The 18,978-nt window shown below is 41.0% G+C and overlaps 2 protein-coding genes across 2 annotated transcripts in view; one reads left to right on the top strand and one right to left on the bottom strand.

Annotated features, from left to right (window-relative positions):
- LOC121597693 (phosphatidylcholine:ceramide cholinephosphotransferase 1-like) overlaps nt 1–8,770 on the bottom strand; it is a 42,735-nt gene extending 33,965 nt beyond the window's left edge. The window contains exon 1 of the mRNA XM_041923678.1: nt 8,061–8,770. Coding sequence (XP_041779612.1) covers nt 8,061–8,126 — 66 coding nt within the window. The 5' untranslated portion in view covers nt 8,127–8,770. The remainder of the gene's footprint in view (nt 1–8,060) is intronic.
- Nucleotides 8,771–9,309: 539 nt separating this feature from the next.
- On the top strand, nt 9,310–11,442 carry LOC121597277 (pre-mRNA-processing factor 17). The gene is made up of 4 exons (XM_041922913.1): nt 9,310–9,606; nt 9,683–10,241; nt 10,323–10,801; nt 10,872–11,442. The coding sequence occupies exons 1-4, from the start codon at nt 9,415–9,417 to the stop codon at nt 11,403–11,405; spliced, it is 1,764 nt and encodes a 587-aa protein (XP_041778847.1). The 5' UTR covers nt 9,310–9,414; the 3' UTR covers nt 11,406–11,442.
- Nucleotides 11,443–18,978: the final 7,536 nt, after the last annotated feature.

Raw genomic sequence — 18,978 nt, 5'->3', positions numbered from 1 at the left:
CGTTGCAGCGGGGGTTGGTGGCGTGTAACTATTTTTCTAACATTTCTATTCCTCCACACTGCATCGAGCAAAAAGCCTAGGGTGGGAATTACCGGTTTAGATGAACTGAGAGGGAACCGGGCGAGAGCCGAGAGCATACGTACGTGGCTGGATGGAAGGGTACGATCGCGGAAGTGTTGCACCCTTGCATTTGAATGCACACTTGAGTCTAGAGGGGCGTCGGAATGCGATCTGGTCATGGCATACGTGATAGAAATTAATGCTCAATTCTTCTCCTACAGCAGCGACTCCCATTGATCGATTGATCGAACCGAACGAACAGGTTATGGAACGGGTATGGTCGCTTTCAAAGCTTTAAGAAAAATTCGATTGAATAACTGTTTTAGCATATCGAAAGCGCTGATGCAACAATCGCACAGAAATATCATGGCAGGAAACAAGCAAAATGCCAGCAGAAAACTTCTCGAACGCTGGTCAACCAAACAACGGGGTACAATCCAATTACGTTCGAATCATTCGGCGATGTATGCGCTTTTGCTAGCCTTCAACTTCCGTTCCTACGCAACATTACACTGAATAGCAGCACACACATACACACCACCGGCGATGAGTAAGCATCGTGCTAATGCCACGGACGGTAGAATAGAACATAAAACCACTAGCCCTTTAAAAATTGAGTTTGAAATGGAATGGCCACACTGTTCTTTCCCATTCCGCTCTGCTACCATTGGAAAGTTGCTTGTAATGTGAAAATCTTAGCCCGCGCGATGTAGAACGATTCTATTGCGTTCTATAAATTATTCATCACAGTTACAAAGTGGACGATGAACGACATTGGTAATTGAAAATTGAATCCTAGCGCCGGTGGGCCACCATTTTGATGTGCGGTAAATATTTTATTCCATCGTTTAATGATAGTGTAAAAGTGTTGAGTTGTTTTTTTTTGTTTGCTCTCTATGTAACTTTAGGACCCAAATTACTTCGTGAGAACATTGAAGTTGTCACTTTCCGTGGGATGAAATCTATACAGTACAAACTGTTGTGTATTGTTTCAATCGTTTGGTGCATAAATCGATGGGAAGGCGTAAGTGACTCATCGTCTGAGTATTCCAAAATACAGTCGCGGGTGCAGTGATGGAATTTAAGCTAATTTCAAGGCTACTTAAACTCAAACATATTAGTTTATGTAGTTTCAGTGTCTAGCAGTGTTAAATATTCAATCTAAATAATACATTTGATAACACTTAATTGTTATGTATTTCAAGAATATTTCTCTGTCTAATAATGCCAACCTGAAGTCAATAAACAATTATATTTATTCTAAACTCTAAACATAAAATACAATTACTAGACAATTAAAAAGAATAAAACAATTAATTTGAAATTCTGCTGATTCAAAATGAGAGCATGGCTATTTTTTCACTTTATTTGTATTGTAATTTTCCTAAAACACATCTGTATATATTTGAACTAAATTGTCCTTTTATTTCGTTTCATACTTCAATTTTATTTTTCTTTCATTATTTCTCTTTCAAATTTGAATGAACTATTATTATCATTATTGCGAATCTATTGTTTAAATTTTGTATTCTTTACAATTCATTTTCTTTAATATTTACGTAAGCAGTAGTTACATTTTGACAGTTTTTGTCCATTTTGTGCTTTTCTACACGAAAAGAATGATTCAGCTTGTTTTTCATTCGTGTGAGAAGGAGTCAAATTAAATGGTCAAATTAAATATAGTGAAATAATGCTGTGAAAATATTGAAATATTAATGAATGAATATTTCTGAATTTATTATTAATTATTAAGTTATTGTATTAAGATATCCTTTTTTCGGCGTGAGTTGACATGCATTTTTTACCAGCACTGTAATTCCAAACAGAAAAAAAAATGGAACGGCAAAAGGAAGTATCAACAATCACTAATTTCAATCAATTAGCCACCGGGCCGGAAGTCCACCGTAAGCCGAGTGCAGCAAGCCACAGTACACGCAGTAGCTGCTGCACCACAGCAAAACAGGAAGCAAACCAGCGTTCCATCCCAGGATTAAAAGCCATCGTTCAGATTGGCACTTGTTTGTACGCAGACCACCACCATCCATGCAAGGATTGCAAAAACGAACGAATGCGAACGAACCCAACCACAAAAGGATATTCACCATTACTGCCACCACCACATGCGGTCTTTCCGCTTCATTCTTTTAACCATCCTTTACTGACCCCATCCGTGACCGAACCGAATCGTCCAGGGTGTGGAGAGTTTGCGTTTGTCGAGCTGGCAGACAAAATAATTGTAGTGTTCCGTTTCCTCCCGCCCCCAAGTGTTCCCCTGTGGTTGGTCGGTGCTCATTTCCTTGACCTAATTCGCGGTACGACTACGGTGGGAGCAGAGTGGGACAATCGCGTATACCACCCTTTCGCATGCAATCCTTTCAATATCCGCTTTTTCCGCATTATTATCCTTGTTCGGTCAAACGTGGTCAGAAACACACACATACACACAAACAGCACCACTTTCGCTCTACAGGTTTTGCTGTACGACGTAACACAATGACCCATTGACCGGCAGGCCGCTTGCTACGACTTACTCGCCCCACGGTTGCATGTCTTGCTTGTCCGTTTATGCGGAGGAGCCGCCTTTGATACTGCTGCTCCACCCAGGGCAGGGCTGGCAACCAACGCACTGGCATGATTGATGGTGATAAAAATATAATAAATTGTGACATTTGACGGAAGATTGCAATAGCGAACATTGGGAGCATACGGAATAAGGGTAAAGTGTATCGAAAAGTATTGTACATTCAAAAATGTTTGATGAAATAGGAATTAACATTATAAACGATTGAAGTTCAACAGGTACTGTTTCATCAAATATTGTCAATATTTCTTTCACGTTGATTGATATTTAATTATCACAGTTCAAACTTGCCGATGTACTTCTTTCCCAATTCCACTCCCATCCAGCTCTTAATCGCAGTTATTACATCAACGCACAGGACGCACAGAACGCACGATTACAGTAAATCATTCTACCGTGCCGGAACGTTTGTATGACACACCTTTAGACAATTAGAAGGTTCTAGAGGTTCTGCCTTCGCCTTCGGAGAAGTAGTGGAAAGCACACGCAAGCCCGTCCGGGATAAGTACTTTCTTTGACTTGGAATGATTCGGAACAGCGATAAGGCCATTAATGTGGTGAACCAAGCCTTTAATATTAATGAGCTTCCTTACAGGGCGAATGATGGAGGACAATTTACGGTGTCATCAAGGCTTTGAGCGTGCGTTGTGATGAAAGGTCCATGTCACTGTTCTTTATTCGTATACATTTTAACAGGGCTTTGTTAATAAAAAAAATACGCCAATAAAAAGGAAATAGTTATAGAATGCTCTCTCTTCTTCCTCCTTGTTGATGAAAAAATAAACAAAATGAAGGTGAAAAAATCTTTCAAAAATCACTCAGAATTGTTCATTTTCTACTCGTGTGTTCCACACGTGAAATTGACCTTTAAGTTGGGCCATGCTATCGGGAGGGGAAGCCTGTGGAGAAGCAATGAAGATATGGTCCACGGCACAGTTTAACGCAGAAAGGAGAGGAGCTTTGGCCAATATTACTCTGTTTTTTTTTCTTCTCTCTTCCCCTCTATTTTTCCCCCTTTTTTATTTTTGGTTTGGTTGGTTACTGTGCCAGTTTGCTTCCGTTGTGAAAATGTTCCACTTCGATGCGCTTTCCATCGGTGCGGCGTGATCTACCCCGAAGCTGAGTGCTGCACGCTGATACAGCAAAGCTTCAAATTGATGTTCAAAACTGTTTTGTAGTGATTTTCAATGCTGATCTGAAGCGTAGATTATTGAGATTTGAAAAAGATGAGCATTCTGTTTTTGTGTAATTTTTGAACGAAGGAAACAAATATTAAGGAAGAAGCTATAAGAAGTGATGATCATACATACTTCAAAATTTATTGGGATATTAAAATATAAAAAAAACATCAGTTATTAATACTCTACAGTCAGTAGATACAACATAATATGTTCCAATGATGTTACAATACACTGACCTTACCCTTCCTAAAGAAGAAACGCTAGACATTGTAGATAACATAACCACACACTCACACGTGCTCTTTACGTCATCGATTTAACACACAGCACACAGTGCACCTAATTCTACGCAGAAATATGCCGATAAGACAGTGGGGCATTCCTCAATGTCCAGACAAGGCCGTAGCGTAGCAGTGGCAAGGGGCAAATAGAAAGCGAACGCCAATGCTTATCATTTCCGCACATGGAATTATACCGACGTCTGAAGGGGAGGGGGGGCTTACGATAATGATTGTGGGCCTACATACCGTACTGGATTCCCGTCTCCCAGCCAGAGCATTAGTTGTAAATGCCATTGAGACTGAGGTAGATGATTCATCGATCGTCAAACGGGGCGAGCGCTGGCGTCTGTTGCATGAATGGATGAATCATTAACCGATCGCCGAGAATACAGTAGAGCAGTTAAATCATCAGCTAAAGTACGTCAACTGCCGACAACTTCCGAGAGTGATGAGGATCATCTTTTTTTCTCGGAAACTGACTCGCACCGCTGTTGATGATGATGTTGTTCCATCTGTTTTGACTGTTATTTTATTTGCTACTTCAAGCGCACTGTATTAACCACAAATTCCATTCGATATTGAGGGTTAATTATTTTATTCAGCAATTTTTTTTTACATTCTTGTAAACCGAAGTCGGAAATTCTGATGCGATCAAAAGCGAACGTAGCTAGTTTAATGTAATTTATTTCACATCATACATAATTCAAACCAAACTGCGCGCAAGTTCCGTGACCAAATAACGACCAAAGCACGCGGTTGCGGTGCGTTTTCCGACTTCACAGTAATAGGTTTGGCAGCAGGCAATATCTTTTGTGGTGCAATACTTTTTTAATTCCAAAATTACGCTAAACCAAACGCGATCGAACGTTCCACATACACTCACACAGAGGTAGAAGAAAGAAAAAAAAAACACCCATCATCAAAGCGCGAACGCGCGATCATCACACATCGAAAAAATGGCCCACTCTTGCAACGCTCTTTGTGGGGTGTGCGCGCGAAATAGAAAATCTCAAGATCAACGCACTTCTCGCGATCAACGCGTGGTGGAGCAGCCAAGCTGCTGCTTTTTCTTGCCCCGTCGTCAGTGTTGCAATAACATTGTATCATTTATGACGCCTGCTGGCCCGGCAAGAGGGGAAGGATGGGTAGATGTGTGGGTGTGTGGGTGTGTGTATCGAGGATCAGCGTGGTGGAAAAATGCCTCACACGCCCGCGTGGATCGTTAAAGAACGAAAAACATCCGCCCCAAACGCATGGTTTGGCCCGCATTTGGCCTTCACCGTGGATAGTTGCGCTCGAGCAGAATAGTGCCCGATTGGTATGAGGGCCCCCGAGGTCAGCAGAGACGGGACGGTGGCCCATGGAAACCTTGAGCAAAAGCGCCGGAATTGGACGCGACCATTGGCAGGATTCGTTGTAAAAGGGGAGAGATCAAAAATTGTCGTTGTCATGGCCATAGTAAAAGCCTTTTTTTCTCTAACAAACAGAGACATGGTGGTGTTAGTAATGGAATCTAATATCATCCAATCGATCGAAGGTATGGCATTTGAAGCATTTTCTATTCTATTCCGCCGTCAAATCTGTAAATGCGTGTTCGTTTTTTTCTGGAAGGAAATGCCAGTCCTATCGTGGAATTCCTATTACGTTGTACACACGTTGTGTGTGTCCTGGGGTCGTGGTTGTCCCGGGTTTACTGTGACGTGCGTTCCTGCTTTCCTTTCCGTCCCCCCGCGACCGTTCGGGCCAATGTTTATGAATGAATTTAAAAATAGTCAAATGGCATTCCGGCGTGATTTGCTGAAGATGGTTTCTGTGGGACAGTTGCTTATTGTGTGTATGTGTGTTGTGTCCCGTGCCATCTTATTTCCTTCCCTTTCTTTGCGTCACTGTCCGCAGAGGACGCTTTATTCATTCATAACATTTGAATTTGAATGTTGTTTGTGAGCGGTAAGGTAAGCATTGTTAGAGTTCGAACCATTTTCATGTTCTGCTGCTGTTTGTCGAAGCGAACAACAGAGAATGGCAACGATGACGTTGGCTTAAAAGAGGGTGGGAAATGAGCACAGGACTGAATTTTGAAATGGGTTTGGAAAATCGGTCGGTTTCCGGGGCGTTTTGGAAAAAAGTAAAACGGTAATGGAGGCTATTTATAGAATCACAGGACACAATTACAATGGAAAAACATCGCGAGAAGCGGAAGGAGAATGATTGCGTTGTTCATTTTAAGTTTATACTATTTTACAAATGTCCTTTTGAACATCTATTTTTAAACATTTTGTAAGTAATACGTTAAATGCTTACTTTTATAACTTTAAACTATTAAAATGTTACAAAAACATGCAATTACGGTAAAGCTCCTTAACTTAACACATTTTAAAGCTATCATTTAATTCATCATTGAATTCTATACTTTAATGTGGAATCTATTTTTGAGGGTAGTTTTACTTTTTCGATACATCGTAAACAACACTGTATTTTCGAATATATGTTTTAACATATTGACAGTATATTAACATTGAAATATATTAAAATTTTGAATTTGAAATGCTCTATGCAGCTGTGGTGGGAGCTTGGAATTGGACCTACCTAATTCCGAATTCATGTTTGGAACCATTTCCTGAACCGATTCCGTTGCCGAGTCGATTCCGGAATCAGAATTGGCTCGAGAATTGAAATCGACCTGGAAATCACAATTTGCTCCAGAATTATAAATAGTTCCAAAATAAGAATCAGTTCTTGAATTAAAACAAGAAGTTTTAGGAGCAAAATCAATCCGGAATATGGCAAATTTGGGTTCTATAATATTATCATTTCGTAGTATCATTGGACCAAAACGCCTATTCTTATGGAGATCCGGAAACCGACTCCGATTTCGAAGCCGATTCTGATTCCGGAGCCAATTCTGGAGCCGATTTCAATTCGGAAGATGATTCTGATTCCGGACCTACTATCTGGAATCGATTCCAGAAAACTTCGAAGCCAGCCGAAATTAATTTCGACGAAAACTTAATTTTTTCCCATCACTAGTATGGAGGAGATATGAAGATATATTTTTTAAGAGCTTGGTCCGTGATGTAGGATAATTCTGAGTTCTGAATCCTATGCATGTAATATGAATTTTTTGAACAAGCTATGAAGAAACTCTCGCTCGATCGCTGCCATACGCTTACAACTGCACTGTGCATAATGTTATACAATGTTAAGCAATGATCATATTCGATCATTCGGTGCTCGTGCTGCAGTCGTCACGACTTGCACGACTTAACAACATGGCAGGCATGGGTTCGAGCCCCATATGGACTGTTACCTCTTGCAATGGACTGCACTATCCTGTTATGGATGCATAGTGGTATAAGCAGGCCTTGACCCCGTCGTCAACGGTTGTAATTTTAGTAGATTTAAACGATGTATCGATACAAAATAATGCTGTAAAAACAGAACTTTTTTTGTATAAGCAATTGATACCAATAACCAATACCAATACCAGCCCTACAACGTTTAGCTCTTGTTGAAAGAAAAAAAAAACCACCCCCTTCTGTGTATCCAATGGCTGGGGGTTCGATGTGTGCGATGGCAACGCATTTTCACAATCATCCCACCAGCACCACCAGAACGGGCCAACAAAGCAACCCATCATCCAGTCAAAAAGCCCTTACCATATTACAAATGGTACACTGTTGCTCCGCTTATCAAGGTGTGCTCATTTGGTCGGTTTGTGTGTGTGCGTGAGTGTGTTGCAACGCACAATCAGTAGCAGCTACACCTGCTAGCAACAAAAACACACCTTTTAACACACCTTCTCTAAGTTTGTTGGCGCTGCCTGCGTTACCACGTGCGTTAGAAAATGCTTCGTAATAGGTAAATGTAAATTGTAATACAAAACACACACACCCACACGATGACACTTAATTGTGTGAAGGACAAATTGCAAACGGAATTGCACCACGGAATACTTACCATCACGACCGTGGCTAGATCCAAACCGGAGCCATTCTTATGACTTCCTCTTGCGTTAATTTCCATTTTGATGATTAATTATTTGCTTGCAGTTTCGGACTGTTGTTTTTTTTTTGCTTGTGAATTTAATTTATTCAACTGTTACAGTTCTGCTTCGCCCAAGGCAAACTTGTAGGCTTGGCATAGACAAACTTTCCTACGGGTTTAGGATGACGCACACCTATGTACACAAAACAATATCGCACATACACATACACGTACACAATGACCGGCACTCGGTGTGCGGTTAAAATATGTTTAAGCCTTTTTTCGTATTCCCTTTGGCTCAAACGCAAATTTTGTTTTGCGCCTGCTTGTCGTGAAACGTAAACCGAAAACCGAAGAGGTTTTGATGATTCACATTAGCTATTATTACAGAACACTTTTACAGCACACACATACATTACTGCGCTCTATGCTGATCCCCGTGCAAGATCGTGCCAACACTTTCAAGATGGGAACGGCTAAACAGCATACGATATTGTATTACTTATACTACCGCCACTAACGGAACGAACAAAAACACAAACGTAAACCACTAAAGCACTGCAGAATGCTTTCTTTTACAACGCTCCAAAACAACATCAAAATGTAACGCACACGGACAGAAAAAAACGGCAGCTCGCGACGGCGTTTCCGGACGACCGGTAGCTGCTGCTATTCGATTTTGACTGACGGAACGTAAACAATGCGGTCCCGCGTGCGCTGCTCGGGCACAGTCGTTGGCCCCGTACGCGCGCACCATTGCGAGCCAATCGCGAAACGGTCTCGTGCTGGAAAAAGGGGGTAAATGTTGGTGCGGAAGGGGTGGTGGGGAAGAACTAGGGGGGATAGTTTGTTTGAAGCTGATGGCGTCATCGATGATGCATGCGGTGGGAAGGAGTTTCGTCATGCTTCTTCCGCTCGCCGTAGTTTGTTCACTGGTTCATTGAAATGAGAGAGAAAGAGAATAAGAAGAGAGAGGATTATTTGTGAGATAAAAAAAATGGGTTACAAATAAATGTCAACAAATGATGGAAAAAGAAGGAGGTACAATTGATCAATTAAAAGTAAATAAAATTTGCAAAAAAATAGAATGTTGTTAATACTATAGTACAATAACATTTTCAAAATTAAAAAGTGTTGTAAAAAAAATAATCGAGTTCTTTTTGTCAAACGGCGCAAAAGAAAACGCATACGTTTAGACGAGCCTTCATGTCGACGTGCAGCTGTCAAACGTGCAAAAATTGTAAACAAACATCTTCACTGCTCCAGTGCGCGTCGTTTGCGTTTTGCCCGTGTAAAATAGGGAATTAATTAGAAAAATCCTCCAAAAATGCTGCACCTACAAGGCTACGGCAGTAGCGCAAGTGATTCGGAACCCGAAGATGGCAAGAGCAAAGAGGAAAACCCGCAAACAGAGCCAGCAAGTTCGGCCGATGCGACAGCCCATCTGAAGCCCGTCGACAGCAAGTATTCAGTGGTAAAATCGTTGGAAATATGTGCTGCTCCGCTAGTTGTCCCGATGGTAAGTGATTTTACAACGCGTCTTCACAAATGCAACTCCGTAATAATACAATGGTTTCCTTTTTCGCTCACCTTAGGGTCAGTCGGAAGTGTCCCGCGCCCTCGCACCGACCATAAACGAGGTCAACTACAATCCGCGCTACGAGGAGCTGTTCGCTCCGGTGGCTGGGCCCGAGAATCCGTTCCTGACGCAGCAAATGAAGGCACAGAAAAACATGCTCACGGGCTTCGTGGAAAATGCACACATCAGCGACTTTCAGTTTGAAAATCAGCGCAAAACGTTCCACAGCTATGGGTACGCGATGGATCCGTCGGTGGACGGGAAGGGAACGGCGCCGGAGGAAGGACCGAGCTACGTGGGCCATCTGCAGGCCGCTTACGATACGGACGGTGCGACCGTGTTCGAATCGGCCAAGGCGAAGGCAAACGCGGGTGAGAAGCGAAAGCGCGTCAAGAACGACGATCCGGAGGATGTGGAAGGATTCCTGGGACCGTGGGGCAAGTACGAGGACGAGGAAACGGTGGCCCGGCCGAGCGAGAAGGAGCGGGCCGAAATCGAGGAAATGATGGCAAAGAAGCATCGCCGCCACAAGGTGAAGGAAGACAAACCGATCGAGGAGAAATCGATTCTGCACAGTAAGTGTTGGGAGGAGCGGATATCGTATCATGTCATTTCAATAATGTTGGCCATTGTATTCTTTCCTTTGCTTCTTGCAGTCAAAGATGCTTTCGATTATCAAGGACGTTCGTTTCTGCACCCACCGCACGATGTCGGAGTTAATCTGCGCAAAGCGGGTGCTCCGGATCGTTGTTTCCTGCCGAAGGCACACATTCACACCTGGACCGGCCATACGAAGGGCATATCGGCGATCCGCTGGTTTCCTGTTTCCGCTCATTTGCTGCTCTCTTGCAGCATGGATGCACGCGTGAAGCTGTGGGAGGTGTACAACGAGCGGCGCTGCGTCCGTACGTACTCCGGCCATCGGCAGGCGGTGCGGGATGTCAGCTTCAACAACAAGGGCGAACGGTTCATCTCGGCCGGGTACGACCGGTACCTGAAACTGTGGGACACGGAAACGGGTGACGTCATATCGCGGTTCAACTCGCGCAAAATTCCGTTCTGCGTTAAGTTCCATCCTGACTTTAACAAGCAGCATTTGTTTGTGGCCGGCACTTCGGACAAGAAGATTATCTGTGTAAGTAGTTATCACTGTATTGGACACTAGCGTGATATTAATTGGATTTATTTCTTTCTCCCCTTCCCAGTGGGACACCCGTACCGGTGAGGTGGTGCAGGAGTACGATCGCCATCTCGGTGCGGTCAACACGATCACGTTCGTGGACGAAAATCGACGCTTCGTGACAACGTCGGATGACAAGAGCTTGCGCGTGTGGGAGTGGGACATTCCGGTGGACATGAAGTACATCGCCGATCCGACGATGCATTCGATGCCGGCGGTAACGCTCGCACCGAACGGCAAGTGGCTGGCGTGCCAGAGCCTCGACAACAAGATCGTCATCTTTTCCGCGATCAATCGGTTCAAGATGAATCGCAAGAAAACGTTCACCGGCCACATGGTGTCGGGGTACGCGTGCAATCTGGACTTTTCGCCCGACATGAGCTACCTGGTGTCGGGCGATGGCGACGGCAAGTGCTACATATGGGACTGGAAGACGACCAAGCTGTACAAGAAGTGGCAGGCGCACGATAACGTGTGCATAGCAACGCTGTGGCATCCGCACGAGGCAAGCAAGCTGGTGACGGCCGGCTGGGATGGAGTAATAAAGTACTGGGATTGAACGCGTTTGCTCGGCGGGGTATGGCGAGTGAAGAGAATGATGAAATAATGGTACGATGGTGTAATCTTGTTAACTTCGCGCAGCTTCCGAAACAGAATGATCTGATGGTAGGTAATTTTTGAATTGTTCCAAGTTAAATGGTATACGGCGGAGGACAGATGACGTTTTACTTTCACAATTTCAACAAAACAGCTCATATGACTGAACAAGGATTCGTTCGGAAATTATTAATTGTCCTAGTCGGTTTCTGCTATAATCTATAAGCTTTAATGTCATCAATCACTTCTTAGTTTCACGAAAAATTACAAACGATTTTACTTAATATGATATTTATTTCAAATATTTAATATTTTTCGGCAGATTGGATTAGCGTTCACTTAACTAAACAGCTAGAGAGATAATTGTGTAACATTTATAGGTAAATTTATCACTATTCAGTCTTGTTGTACTATTCTACTGACAACTGTAGAATCAGTTGCACCATTTCTACTCGACTCGGCTTCCCACCGGTTTCTTGTTTCGTTCCAGTCGTGTTCCTCTTGCGTCTCTCATTGTCGCACAACATTAAGATAAATCTTCGGTTTCGGTGCTGGCGTTACCGTCGTGAAGAACCGACAAAACGTGCACGGCCTGAGCTGATTCTTCGTAAACGTTCGTCGTTTATGACCGTTGGAGTCCCCATCCGTCGGCACGACTGGTGGCTCTGGCTCGAGCAAATAGTCACGCTTGCGGTGGTGCTTGTCGTCACCAGGAATTATTGAAACGTAACGAACGCTGCCACTAGCTGCTGCGGGGGTTTCCTTCGACACCGGAGATGCACTTCCATCGGTACGGCTAATAACTACCGCACCCTGGCCATTGTCGATCACAAGCAGCACAATGAAGGCAACCGCAGTCGCTGCTGAGACGAAGCTGGTCCGCGTGATCATGTTGTTTCGCTTTTTCCCGACACTTTTTACAAAGGGATGATCTTTTAATTCGTGTAACGTTCTGTGTGGTTGAACGGGCACTATTGACCAGAATCCGACACCTTAATGCTTTATATAGTACCATCGGCCACACCTCCTGCCATGCGTACCATCCCCTGAAGCGAGCCCCCTTAATCGTCCTCCACCGTGGAGCTTTAGGTCATTCGTGTTATTCTGTAACGCATTCAAGGCCCCCCGCTCAGCAGAGGTGCAAAATAAAAACAATTTGCGCAATGGATGCGCAAGCGCAAGCGCTGTAGTGTATAGGTTAGTAGTAATCTCGTGCTGGAGTTTTGCTGCGTATCGGCTCCATGTGCTCGGTCACGAGATTTTTACTTTCTTTGATACGGCGAGAGAAAGGGAAGTGGGTGCTTTCGTCAGACGATGGGATGGAATGATGGGTGTTATCAGCGGGAATGGGCCAAACAACTCATTTGAACGGTTTAATTGTAAAGAGTAATGAAAAATAAATGGGTTTAACTGTACAACACGTGTATTAAAATTATTGAATTTCGGTTGAAGTTGTGTTTAAAAACAGGTATTTTTAATTTCAACATTTTAGCTAATATGCACCGTTTCTAGAAAATAAAAAATAGACGAAATATATATTTTTTATATAATTCGTATGAGATGTACATAATTGAAACAAATAATGAAGTAAGAAATTCTAAAAAAAGATTTTAAATTAATCATATCTACCACCCATATGCTTAATATTAGAATTCATAGCACAACAAAGCTTTCCAGCTGATACTTTTCATGATAATTTAACCAATTGTTGCCAAGGGGCATTTTTTGGAATTTTTTTGACCATTCTTATTCTTATCATTGTTTACGAAGAAATGTATGCGGAGGTTATCTTATTCACAATACGTTTAATATACCATTTTTGGTTATTTTACCATTTTCGGTTGTTTCCAATTAGATGGTTCTGTTTTATCAAGTATGAAAAAGGCGTAATCTTTAGAAACAAAAAATCCCTGCCAGCTTCTAAGGTTGATGATAGAAGTATTAAAACATGCAAATGCGCTAACTATCATTAATTGACGCGTTAGGTGCTAGAGAACGTTAACTGAAATTAAACATCAAAACATTGATGGTACTATCACAGTTGTGTTTTAATTGCGTCAGCCAGTCCCCAGTACGTACGTACGTACCAGTGTCAGGAAGAGGATGAAAAACATGTTGTTGTATTTCCCGGTAAGAAAACCAGGCGCCCTAAGGAACATGCGTTGTGTTTGCAATTTCATTTTTTCTATCTTATCATTAAATGCCGTAAATATTTTTGCAACTGTAAGTGTAACCAAACTCGGACTCGGAGCACAGGTTGTTGATCAGATTGACGATCGATTTGTTAAAAACAGCTCTCATTATTGAGAATGAGAGTTGTTTTGCTACACACGCAATGCCGTTTTATGAAACTTATTGAAGCGGTTAAAAAAATCTGTAAGGAATGTAACATTATAAGAAATATGCAAAAAATAAATAAACTAATAGAAATTATAAAGCACATCTTTTAACGAAATAAATATTATAGTAATATAGTATTTCATGTAGCGGCGATATTTAAAATTATTTAAAATAATAATAAAAAAACACCAATAAAAGTGCTGAACCAAAAGATTAGCAAATAAAGCTTAGACGCATCATGCGTTTTAGCTAACTGGAAAGCTGGCGAAAAAGCTCAGTAGCATTGCCTACTAATAGGCGGACAGTTTATCGAAATCAATGTTAACAACATCCTTGAATTTTGGGAAGATTTTTGTGAGCAAGAATTTTGCGACCAAGATTTTTGCGACGAAGAATTTTGCGACCAAGAAGTTGGCAACCATGAATTTTGCGACCAAGAATTTTGCGACCAAGAAGTTTGCGACCAAGAATTTTGCGACCAAGAATTTTGCGACCAAGAAGTTTGCAACAAAGAAGTTTGCGACCAAGAATTTTGCGACCACGAATTTTGCTATTGTTGCAAAAACTTCTAGGATTGTCGCAAAAACTTCTGAGATTGACGCAAAAACTTCTGCGATTTTTTCAAAAACTTCTGCAACTGTCGCAAAAACTTCTAACATTGTCACAAAAACTTTTGCAACTGTCGCCAAAACTTCTGCGATTTTCGCAAAAAATTTTGCGATTTTTGCAAAAACTCCTGCGATTTTCGCAAAAAAAAATTTATGGTTTCTTGCAAAAACTTCTGCAAAAAGTTTTGCTATTTTCGCAACAAAAGGTTTGCAATTTTTGCCGGAAAATTTTGCGATTTTCGCAAAAACTTCTGCGATTTTTGCAAAAGATTTTGCGATTTTCGCAAAAACTTCTGCGATTTTCGCAAAAACTTCTACGATTTTCGCAAAAACTTCTACGATTTTCGCAAAAACTTCTGCGATTTTCGCAAAAACTTCTGCGATTTTTGCAAACAACTTCTGCGATTTTTGCAAAAAGTTTTGCGATTTTTGCAAAAACTCCTGCGATTTTCAAAAAAAAATTAACGGTTTTTTGCAAAAACTTCTGCAAAAAGTTTTGCTATTTTCGCAACAAAGGTTTGCAATTTTTGCCGGAAAATTTTGCGATTTCGCAAAAACTTCTGCGATTTTCGCAAAAACTTCTGCGATTTTCGCAAAACTTCTGCGATTTTCGGAAAAAACTTCTGCGATTTTCGCAAAAACTTCTGCGATTTTCGCAAAAACTTCTGCGATTTTCGCAAAAAACTTCTGCGATTTTCGCAAAAACTTCTGCGATTTTCGCAAAAACTTGTGCGATTTTCGCAAAAACTTCTGCGATTTTCGCAAAAACTTCTGCGATTTTCGCAAAAACTTCTGCGATTTTCGCAAAAACTTCTGCGATTTTCGCAAAAAGTTCTGCGATTTTCGCAAAAACTTGTGCGATTTTCGCAAAAATTACTGCGATTTTCGCAAAAATTTCTGCTATTTTCGCAAAAAGTTCTGCGATTTTCGCAAAAAGTTCTGCGATTTTCGCAAAAACTTCTGCGATTTTCGCAAAAACTTGTGCGATTTTCGCAAAAACTTCTGCGATTTTCGCAAAAACTTCTGCGATTTTCGCAAAAACTTCTGCGATTTTCGCAAAAAGTGCTGCGATTTTCGCAAAAACTTCTGCGATTTTCGCAAAAACTTCTGCGATTTTCGCAAAAACTTCTGCGATTTTCGTAAAAAGTTCTGCGATTTTCACAAAAAGTTCTACGATTTTCACAAAAAGTTCTGCGATTTTCGCAAAAAGTTATGCGATTTTCGCAAAAACTTCTGCGATTTTCGCAAAAACTTCTGCGATTTTCGCAAAAAGTTCTGCGATTTTCGCAAAAAGTTCTGCGATTTTCGCAAAAACTTCTGCGATTTTCGCAAAAACTTCTGCGATTTTCGCAAAAACTTCTGCGATTTTCGCAAAAACTTCTGCGATTTTCGCAAAAACTTCTGCGATTTTCGCAAAACTTCTGCGATTTTCGCAAAAACTTCTGCGATTTTCGCAAAAACTTCTGCGATTTTCGCAAAAACTTCTGCGATTTTCGCAAAAATTACTGCGATTTTCGCAAACACTTCTGCGATTTTCGCAAACACTTCTGCGATTTTCGTTAAATGTTTTGCGATTGTCGCAAACACTTCTGCGATTTTCGCAAACACTTCTGCGATTTTCGCAAAAACTTCTGCGATTTTCGCAAAAACTTGTGCGATTTTCGCAAAAACTTCTGCGATTTTCGCAAAAAACTTCTGCAATTTTCGCAAAAACTTCTGCGATTTTCGCAAACACTTCTGCGATTTTTGCAAACAACTTCTGCGATTTTGCAAAAAGTTTTGCGATTTTTGCAAAAACTCCTGCGATTTTCGCAAAAAAAAAATTACGGTTTTTTGCAAAAACTTCTGCAAAAAGTTTTGCTATTTTCGCAACAAAAGGTTTGCAATTTTTGCCGGAAAATTTTGCGATTTTCGCAAAAACTTCTGCGATTTTCGCAAAAACTTCTGCGATTTTCGCAAAAACTTCTGCGATTTCGGAAAAACTTCTGCGATTTTCGCAAAAACTTCTGCGATTTTCGCAAAAACTTCTGCGATTTTCGCAAAAAACTTCTGCGATTTTCGCAAAAACTTCTGCGATTTTCGCAAAAACTTGTGCGATTTTCGCAAAAACTTCTGCGATTTTCGCAAAAACTTCTGCGATTTTCGCAAAAACTTCTGCGATTTTCGCAAAAACTTCTGCGATTTTCGCAAAAGTTCTGCGATTTTCGCAAAAACTTGTGCGATTTTCGCAAAATTACTGCGATTTTCGCAAAAACTTCTGCTATTTTCGCAAAAAGTTCTGCGATTTTCGCAAAAAGTTCTGCGATTTTCGCAAAAACTTCTGCGATTTTCGCAAAAACTTGTGCGATTTTCGCAAAAACTTCTGCGATTTTCGCAAAAACTTCTGCGATTTTTCGCAAAAACTTCTGCGATTTTCGCAAAAAGTGCTGCGATTTTCGCAAAAACTTCTGCGATTTTCGCAAAAACTCTCTGCGATTTTCGCAAAAACTTCTGCGATTTTCGTAAAAAGTTCTGCGATTTTCACAAAAAGTTCTACGATTTCACAAAAAGTTCTCTGCGATTTTCGCAAAAAGTTATGCGATTTTCGCAAAAACTTCTGCGATTTTCGCAAAAACTTCTGCGATTTTCGCAAAAGTTCTGCGATTTTCGCAAAAAGTTCTGCGATTTTCGCAAAAACTTCTGCGATTTTCGCAAAAACTTCTGCGATTTTCGCAAAAACTTCTGCGATTTTCGCAAAAACTTCTGCGATTTTCGCAAAACTTCTGCGATTTTCGCAAAACTTCTTCTGCGATTTTCGCAAAAAACTCTGCGATTTTCGCAAAAACTTCTGCGATTTTCGCAAAAACTTCTGCGATTTTCGCAAAAATTACTGCGATTTTCGCAAACACTTCTGCGATTTTCGCAAAAACTTCTGCGATTTTCGCAAAAACTTTTGCGATTTTCGCAAAAATTTCTGCGATTTTCGCAAAAACTTCTGCGATTTTCGCAAAAACTTGTGCCATTTTCGCAAAAACTTGTGCGATTTTCGCAAAAACTTCTGCGATTTTCGCAAAAAACTTCTGCAATTTTCGCAAAAACTTCTGCGATTTTCGCAAAACTTCTGCGATTTTCGCAAAAAGTTCTGCGATTTTCGCAAAAACTTCTGCGATTTTGCAAAAACTTTTGCGATTTTCGCAAAAACTTCTGCGATTTTCGCAAAAACTTCTGCGATTTTCGCAAAACTTCTGCGATTTTCGCAAAAACTTCTGCAATTTTCGCAAAAACTTCTGCGATTTTCGCAAAAACTTCTGCGATTTTCGCAAAAATTTCTGCGATTTTCGCAAAAATTTCTGCGATTTTCGCAAAAAGTTCTGCGATTTTCGCAAAAAGTTCTGCGATTTTCGCAAAAAGTTCTGCGATTTTCGCAAAAACTTCTGCGATTTTCGCAAAAATTTCTGCGATTTTCGCAAAAACTTCTGCGATTTTCGCAAAAATTTCTGCGATTTTTGCAAAAACTTGTGCGATTTTTGCAAAAACTTCTGCGATTTTCGCAAAAACTTCTGCGATTTTCGCAAAAACTTCTGCGATTTTCGCAAAAACTTCTGCGATTTTCGCAAAAAACTTCTGCGATTTCACAAAAAGTTCTGCGATTTTTGCAAAAACTTCTGCGATTTTTCGCAAAAACTTCTGCGATTTTCGCAAAACTTCTGCGATTTTCGCAAAAACTTCTGCGATTTTCGCAAAAAGTTCTGCGATTTTCGCAAAAACTTCTGCGATTTTCGCAAAAATTTCTGCGATTTTCGCAAAACAGTTCTGCGATTTTCGCAAAAACTTCTGCGATTTTCGCAAACACTTCTGCGATTTTCCGCAAAAACTTCTGCGATTTTCGCAAAAAGTTCTGCGATTTTCGCAAAAAGTTCTGCGATTTTCGCAAAAACTTCTGCGATTTTCGCAAAAGTTCTGCGATTTTCGCAAAAACTTCTGCGATTTTCGCAAAAACTTCTGCGATTTTCACAAAAACTTCTGCGATTTTCGCAAAAACTTCTGCGATTTTCGCAGAAATTTCTGCAATTTTCGCAAAAATTTCTGCGATTTTCGCAAAAATTTCTGCGATTTTTGCAAAAACTTGTGCGATTTTCGCAAAAACTTCTGCGATTTTCGCAAAAACTTGTGCGATATTCGCAAAAACTTCTGCGATTTTCGCAAAAAGTTCTGCGATTTTCGCAAAAAGTTCTGCGATTTTCGCAAAACTTCTGCGATTTTCGCAAAACATCTGCGATTTCGCAAAACTTCTGCTGCGATTTTCGCAAAAGTTCTGCGATTTTCGCAAAAACTTCTGCGATTTTCGCAAAAACTTCTGCGTTTTTGGCAAAAAAGTTTGCGATTTTTGCAAAAACTTCTGCGATTTTCGCAAAAACTTCTGCGATTTTCGCAAAACTTCTGCGATTTTCGCAAAAACTTCTGCGATTTTCGCAAAAACCTTCTGCGATTTTCGCAAAAACTTCTGCGATTTTCACAAAAAGTTCTGCGATTTTAGCAAAAAGTTCTGCGATTTTCGCAAAAAGTTCTGCGATTTTCGCAAAAACTTCTGCGATTTTCGCAAAACTT

This window comes from Anopheles merus, chromosome 3R (assembly GCF_017562075.2).
Source record: "Anopheles merus strain MAF chromosome 3R, AmerM5.1, whole genome shotgun sequence".
Taxonomy (NCBI): Eukaryota; Metazoa; Arthropoda; class Insecta; order Diptera; family Culicidae; genus Anopheles; species Anopheles merus.
The sequence above is the reverse complement of the archived record's forward strand: the minus strand, read 5'-3'. Positions and strand labels throughout refer to the sequence as shown.